We start from the raw sequence: 7,119 nt of genomic DNA on the forward strand, positions 1-7,119 counted from the left end.
AAATAGTAAAATAAAATAAAAATCACGACGTTTCGGAGGCAACACAAGCTTCCATCTTCAGGTGGAACCGTCACAGCCACGACAGCCGTATCAAGCAAATGAGAGATTGCAAGAGCTACCACTCCGTTTATATAATGGTTGGAGGGGGGGCAAGGGCCAGGTACAGCACACTTGTTATTCATATGGTGAGGTGAGGTTTTATCAAGATGTCGCGATGGGCATGTTATTGTTGTTGTTACTGTTGTTGTTGTTAGTGTTGTTGTTATTGGTGTTGTTGTTATTGTTGTTGTTATTGTTGTTGTTACTGTTGTTGTTGTTAGTGTTGTTGTTATTGTTGTTGCAGCTGCCGTGAATAATCCAAATTGATTCTAGATTTGAAACTTTCGTGACTGCAAGGATTCATCTTCTTGGTTCTTTCGGTAAAGTCACCGTGTAGGTAAAAAATGAAAGTAAAATTAATAAAAAATAAAAAAATCACGACGTTTCGGAGGCAACACAAGCCTTCCGTCTTCATGTGGAACCGTCACAGCCACGACAGCCGTATCAAGTAGATGAGAGATTGCAAGAGCTACCACTCCGTATATATAATGGTTGAAAAAAACCTCAGAATATGAATCCTTGCAGTCACGAAAGCTTCAAATCTAGAATGTTCCATTGGTAAATCATGATTGAGAACCGTCACGCTCACGTTCGCGCTCACAATCCCCGACGATGTTACGCAGGCGAGCAACGTTGCCAAGTCACACGGCAAAACTGACACCTTTTGGCGTCATCTGGTCAAACCCATGTGAGACTAGGCTCTAAGGAAAGCTGTCTCGGGTGTGGACCAATGAACTTCAAGGACAGTGCATACATTATTAGAGTTGTGTTTTTTGTTTGCATTACGGCCGCAGGTATTGTGGTCAATGCAAACATGACTCCTTGTAGAAAGGTGTCAGTTTTGTTGCCAGATGGAAGGGTAAAAAAACAATCACGGCAACGTTTGTGTTTGTTGGCAACAGAACGAGGCTCAATGTGATGAAATGAGAGCAGAAATGGAAAAGTTGAAAGAAGCATTGAAGCAGAAGGTAACTTGTAACCGCAGTTGGACAAACAGACACGGAGACACACACAGGGAGACATTCGTAGAGACACACAGGCAGACACGGAGACACACACAGGGAGACATTCGTAGAGACACACAGGCAGACACGGAGACACACACTGGGAGACACTCGTAGAGACACACAGGCAGACACGGAGACACACACAGGGAGACACTCGTAGAGACACACAGGCAGACACGGAGACACACACAGGGAGACACTCGTAGAGACACACAGGCAGACACGGAGACACACACAGGGAGACACTCGTAGAGACACAGGGAGACACGGAGACACACAGGGAGACACTCGTAGAGACACAGGCAGACACGGAGACACACACAGGGAGACACTCGTAGAGACACAGGCAGACACGGAGACACACACAGGGAGACACTCGTAGAGACACACAGGCAGACACGGAGACACACACAGGGAGACACTCGTAGAGACACAGGGAGACACGGAGACACACACAGGGAGACACTCGTAGAGACACAGGCAGACACGGAGACACACACAGGCAGACACGGAGACACACACAGGGAGACACTCGCTGAGACACACAGGCAGACACGGATACAGCCAAAGAGACAGACATGGAGACGTGCTTTTCCCATGATAATGCGGGTAGCCTATAACAGGCGTGTTATTCATGTCCTCTCCCCGAAAGCCAGGAGTGGAAATTCCACATTCTTATGACAGGGGCCCCCAGACTCGGATTTCAACTCGACACTTTTCGTTGAAAATCCACGTGGTCTAGTGTCTGCGACATCTCTGCAACACACAAATGAAATTGATTATCTATTCAGACTCATGTTTCGTTGTGGAACCTTATGGGTAATAATGTCTGTGTACACAGACCTCCATTCTGTGTTTACACATATACACACACATCATTTGTTTTTGCCATCAGCCTTTTGGCATTGCAGACCAATATTATTCAGCAGTATTCATTCAAGCCGCCGAGATCTGGACCGGTTTTTACCTCCCGGGTCTTAGTCATCAGTCAGGCTCGTTCAATAAACCCCGCTGGGCTAAGCGCTGACGTTAGGTGTTTGCGATCAGCACGGCACTCCCGCAAGCCTGCAGGCCTCACTGGGGGATCTCTGTTTGTGTGTCCGTGTGATCTGCAAGACTCCACCTTGGCTCGCACCGGTAACAGTGGCCAAGTCGCCTTACAAGGGCGGCATTCTCAAGCCCCTCGCCACGGGGGAAGTCGTGAAGAGAAGGGGAAAGGTTTGGTATCTGTCCGACTCCGAGGGCTCAGAGGGCTCAGAGATCATGGATTTTACGGTGAGTAATGCGACTGCTTTATACATAACGTGGTTGAGCAATAGGGAGCCATCCCTTGACCGCACCCGGGCATCGATCAGCCTCCCATTGTATCTGTAGCAGATGGGAATTCTTCCGGTACAGGCATTGAAGGCTCGACGAACTACGTGGTCCAATGTTAAAGATGTGGTTCCAGACATACAGTACCCTGGCGTCTACAAACTAAGTTGCCTCTGTGGTAGCAGTTACATTGGAGAAACCAAACGACATGTCTCGGACCGCATCCGTGAACATAAATCAGATTTGAAACACGGTAGGACAAACACCTCAGCCGTGGCAGATCACTGTTACAATTCAGTGGGCTCACATGACATTGACTTCTCCAAGACAGAGGTTCTCTGCAAGCCATCTGGCTATCATGAGAGATTCGTTCATGAGGCGATCCACATATACAAACACAGAGACAATTTCAACCGAGAAGATGCATTCTGGCTTAGCAATCATTGGAAGGACGTAATAAACCATTTCGGATCTTAACTGATTGTGTTTACGGTGACTTTCAGAGCGCGTTCCACTCACTGGCATTGTATTCTCCGCAGGGAATGGATTCTTTGCTCTGCTGAATTGACATATTTTGTTGCTTCCTCTTAGTTGTTGTTGTTGTTGGGGGGGGTTGTTGTTGTTGGGGGGGGGGGTTGTTGTTGTTGGGGGGGGGGGTTGTTGTTGTTGTTGGGGGGGGTTGTTGTTGGGGGGGGGTTGTTGTTGGGGGGGGGGGGGGGGGGGTTGTTGTTGGGGGGGGTTGTTGTTGTTGGCGCTTCTTGAGGAGATAGTCTCGGAAGTACTTCTCAACAACAACCCCCCCTAACAACAACAACAACCCCCCCCCAACAACAACAACAACCCCCCCCCCAACAACAACAACAACCCCCCCCAACAACAACAACCCCCCCCCCAACAACAACAACAACCCCCCCCAACAACAACAACAACCCCCCCCAACAACAACAACAACCCCCCCCCCAACAACAACAACAACCCCCCCCCAACAACAACAACAACCCCCCCCAACAACAACAACAACCCCCCCCCAACAACGGTCAACGGTACAGTGTATAATAACAAATAGTTTTAAAAATGTATATGCTTAATACAATGTACAAAGTAATATATAGTATCGTAATTGTATAGTGAATATACAGCAGTGTGATACACATTAGGGTGGGTAGAATAATACATAGTGTAATATTACAATGGTTTATAGCAATACAGTATATAATTTAACGTTTGGGTTTGTCTATGGCAGCATATAGTACGGTGTATGCTCGTGTGATGTAAGAGAATACAGTTTAGATGGAAGCATATTATATTTTTTTACGACGTAGAATTGGAATGTATTACTTACTGTTAGTAACTCAGCTTATTGTAGAGTATATTTAGTATACTGATGGTGCTATGTAGTTTATACTTTAGTTGTTTACGTGGTGGTTTAGTTTCTGCAGCTACATACTATTAACACTCCTTCCCTTCATTAATGCTACCCCTATCCCCTCCCTGTGATGCTGCTAATCCTGCATCATGCACAGACACAAGTAGTACTAATCACATACCTGCGTTTCCCATATCCCCTCCCTTGGATGCTGCTAATCCTGCATAATGCACGGACATAAGTAGTACTAATCACATACCTGCATTTCCCATATCCCCTCCCTTGGATGCTGCTAATCCTGCATAATGCACGGACACAAGTAGTACTAATCACATACCTGCGTTTCCCATATCCCCTCCCTTGGATGCTGCTAATCCTGCATAATGCACGGACATAAGTAGTACTAATCACATACCTGCATTTCCCATATCCCCTCCCTTTGATGCTGCTAATCCTGCATAATGCACGGACACAAGTAGTACTAATCACATACCTGCATTTCCCATATCCCCTCCCTTGGATGCTGCTAATCCTGCATAATGCACGGGCATAAGTAGTACTAATCACATACCTGCATTTCCCATATCCCCTCCCTTGGATGCTGCTAATCCTGCATAATGCACGGACACAAGTAGTACTAATCACATACCTGCATTTCCCATATCCCCTCCCTTTGATGCTGCTAATCCTGCATAATGCACGGGCACAAGTAGTACTAATCACATACCTGCATTTCCCATATCCCCTCCCTTGGATGCTGCTAATCCTGCATAATGCACGGGCATAAGTAGTACTAATCACATACCTGCATTTCCCATATCCCCTCCCTTGGATGCTGCTAATCCTGCATAATGCACGGGACACAAGTAGTACTAATCACATACCTGCATTTCCCATATCCCCTCCCTTGGATGCTGCTAATCCTGCATAATGCACGGACACAAGTAGTACTAATCACATACCTGCATTTCCCATATCCCCTCCCTTGGATGCTGCTAATCCTGCATAATGCACGGGCATAAGTAGTACTAATCACATACCTGCATTTCCCATATCCCCTCCCTTGGATGCTGCTAATCCTGCATAATGCACGGGCATAAGTAGTACTAATCACATACCTGCATTTCCCATATCCCCTCCCTTGGATGCTGCTAATCCTGCATAATGCACGGGCATAAGTAGTACTAATCACATACCTGCATTTCCCATATCCCCTCCCTTTGATGCTGCTAATCCTGCATAATGCACGGGCACAAGTAGTACTAATCACATACCTGCATTTCCCATATCCCCTCCCTTGGATGCTGCTAATCCTGCATAATGCACGGACATAAGTAGTACTAATCACATACCTGCATTTCCCATATCCCCTCCCTTGGATGCTGCTAATCCTGCATAATGCACGGACATAAGTAGTACTAATCACATACCTGCATTTCCCATATCCCCTCCCTTGGATGCTGCTAATCCTGCATAATGCACGGGCATAAGTAGTACTAATCACATACCTGCATTTCCCATATCCCCTCCCTTGGATGCTGCTAATCCTGCATAATGCACGGACACAAGTAGTACTAATCACATACCTGCATTTCCCATATCCCCTCCCTTGGATGCTGCTAATCCTGCATAATGCACGGACACAAGTAGTACTAATCACATACCTGCATTTCCCATATCCCCTCCCTTGATGCTGCTAATCCTGCATAATGCACGGGCATAAGTAGTACTAATCACATACCTGCATTTCCCATATCCCCTCCCTTGGATGCTGCTAATCCTGCATAATGCACGGACACAAGTAGTACTAATCACATACCTGCATTTCCCATATCCCCTCCCTTGATGCTGCTAATCCTGCATAATGCACGGGCATAAGTAGTACTAATCACATACCTGCATTTCCCATATCCCCTCCCTGTGATGCTGCTAATCCTGCATAATGCACGGGCATGAGTAGTACTAATCACATACCTGCATTTCCCATATCCCCTCCCTTTGATGCTGCTAATCCTGCATAATGCACGGGCATAAGTAGTACTAATCACATACCTGCATTTCCCATATCCCCTCCCTTTGATGCTGCTAATCCTGCATAATGCAAGGGCATGAGTAGTACTAATCACATACCTGCATTTCCCATAAATATGCTAAATTCCTCTTGATATGCAAATTCTATTGTCAAGGCGCTCCCTTCCCCCCCCCCCTTCCAACCCAGCTTATAAACATGCTCCAAGCTCGTGTGCTGTTTCATTCAGATGCCGTCGCCCCGACAGACCTGGTCTTCACCTGAGGACAGCTACTTGCGTTGTGGCCGAAACGTCGTGAGAATTATTTTATTATGTTTTATTTTTATTATTTTATTACTTCCCTTCTACGTGATTTTACCGAAAGAACCAAGAAGATTAATTAAACTACTTAAAGTTTAGGGATGGGAAAACGAAATAGTCTATTCCCACCGCGGGGCTTAGGGCGTGCCGGCTGGCAAATTATTTCGGCCTTAAACCCCATCGTCCGGGAGCCAAATCCCTCGCAAGCGCGCGGAGACTTTTATATATAAAGAATCAAATCATTTGTTTTTGCCATCAGCCTTTTGGCATTGCAGACCAATATTATACCGGTAGGAACGAAGTGAACCAGCCTACAATAGATTATATCGTCCGTCCGGTCCGATTAGGTGTAGCAACATCGCCCCCCTACTGCAAACACTTGGCAGGACCCTACAAAAACCTTTAGACTCAGTGAGGCTTTCCTGGCTAAACAAGTGTAACATTCCCTTATAATTCCTGAGATCGTTTTTAATTAAAACATTTCAATTAACAATTAACTCACAGCGGCCTAAAGCCTACAGCTAGGCCTAAAGCCTAGAACTAGGCCTCAAACTCTCCCTTCGTATCGTACCCCCGCCATTTCATTTTATTATCGCCATTCATTTGTTCGTTCCTACCAGCCCAACCCGCAGGGACCTGTTTCAGCAGTATTCATTCAAGCCGCCAAGATCTGGACCGGTTTTTAAATCCTTTATATTAAGTTCGCTTGCTTGCGTGCTTGCTTGCTTGCTTACGACCGTGCAAATCTTTTGGTCGTTTTTTAACCCACTTCCCGTGATCCAATCGAGCTGACATTTTCCACACAGACTCGTTGTGTGTGACAAATAATTTTCGTGAAAAAAAATTCCAAAATTTTACACTGTTTAGGGAAAACAAATTAAATATTTAATTACCAATTGCTTAATACTGGCAGACAATCATCTGACCCATAGGTGGCAGCCATCTCAAGGCCAGAGGACGAGAGGACTCGAGCCGCCACGCATATAAAGGATTTAGAGTGAAA

At 46.0% G+C, this 7,119-nt stretch overlaps 1 protein-coding gene across 6 annotated transcripts in view; it reads left to right on the plus strand.

The window, feature by feature from the left end:
* LOC133362810 (myosin-2 heavy chain-like) overlaps positions 1-7,119 on the plus strand; it is a 131,414-nt gene that overhangs the window by 92,581 nt on the left and 31,714 nt on the right. For 5 of the 6 annotated variants that reach the window (XM_061581749.1, XM_061581753.1, XM_061581750.1 and 2 more), the window contains 2 exons: positions 1,002-1,067; positions 2,223-2,381. In XM_061581749.1, coding sequence (XP_061437733.1) covers positions 1,002-1,067; positions 2,223-2,381 — 225 coding nt within the window. Of the gene's footprint in view, positions 1-1,001; positions 1,068-2,222; positions 2,382-6,044; positions 6,111-7,119 lie in introns of all 6 variants that reach the window. The other variant, XM_061581754.1, reaches the window with a different exon arrangement.

The sequence above is a fragment of the Lethenteron reissneri genome, unplaced genomic scaffold, assembly GCF_015708825.2.
Source record: "Lethenteron reissneri isolate LAM-NWPU_2019-01 unplaced genomic scaffold, ASM1570882v1 scaffold_1630, whole genome shotgun sequence".
NCBI classification, from domain to species: domain Eukaryota; kingdom Metazoa; phylum Chordata; class Hyperoartia; order Petromyzontiformes; family Petromyzontidae; genus Lethenteron; species Lethenteron reissneri.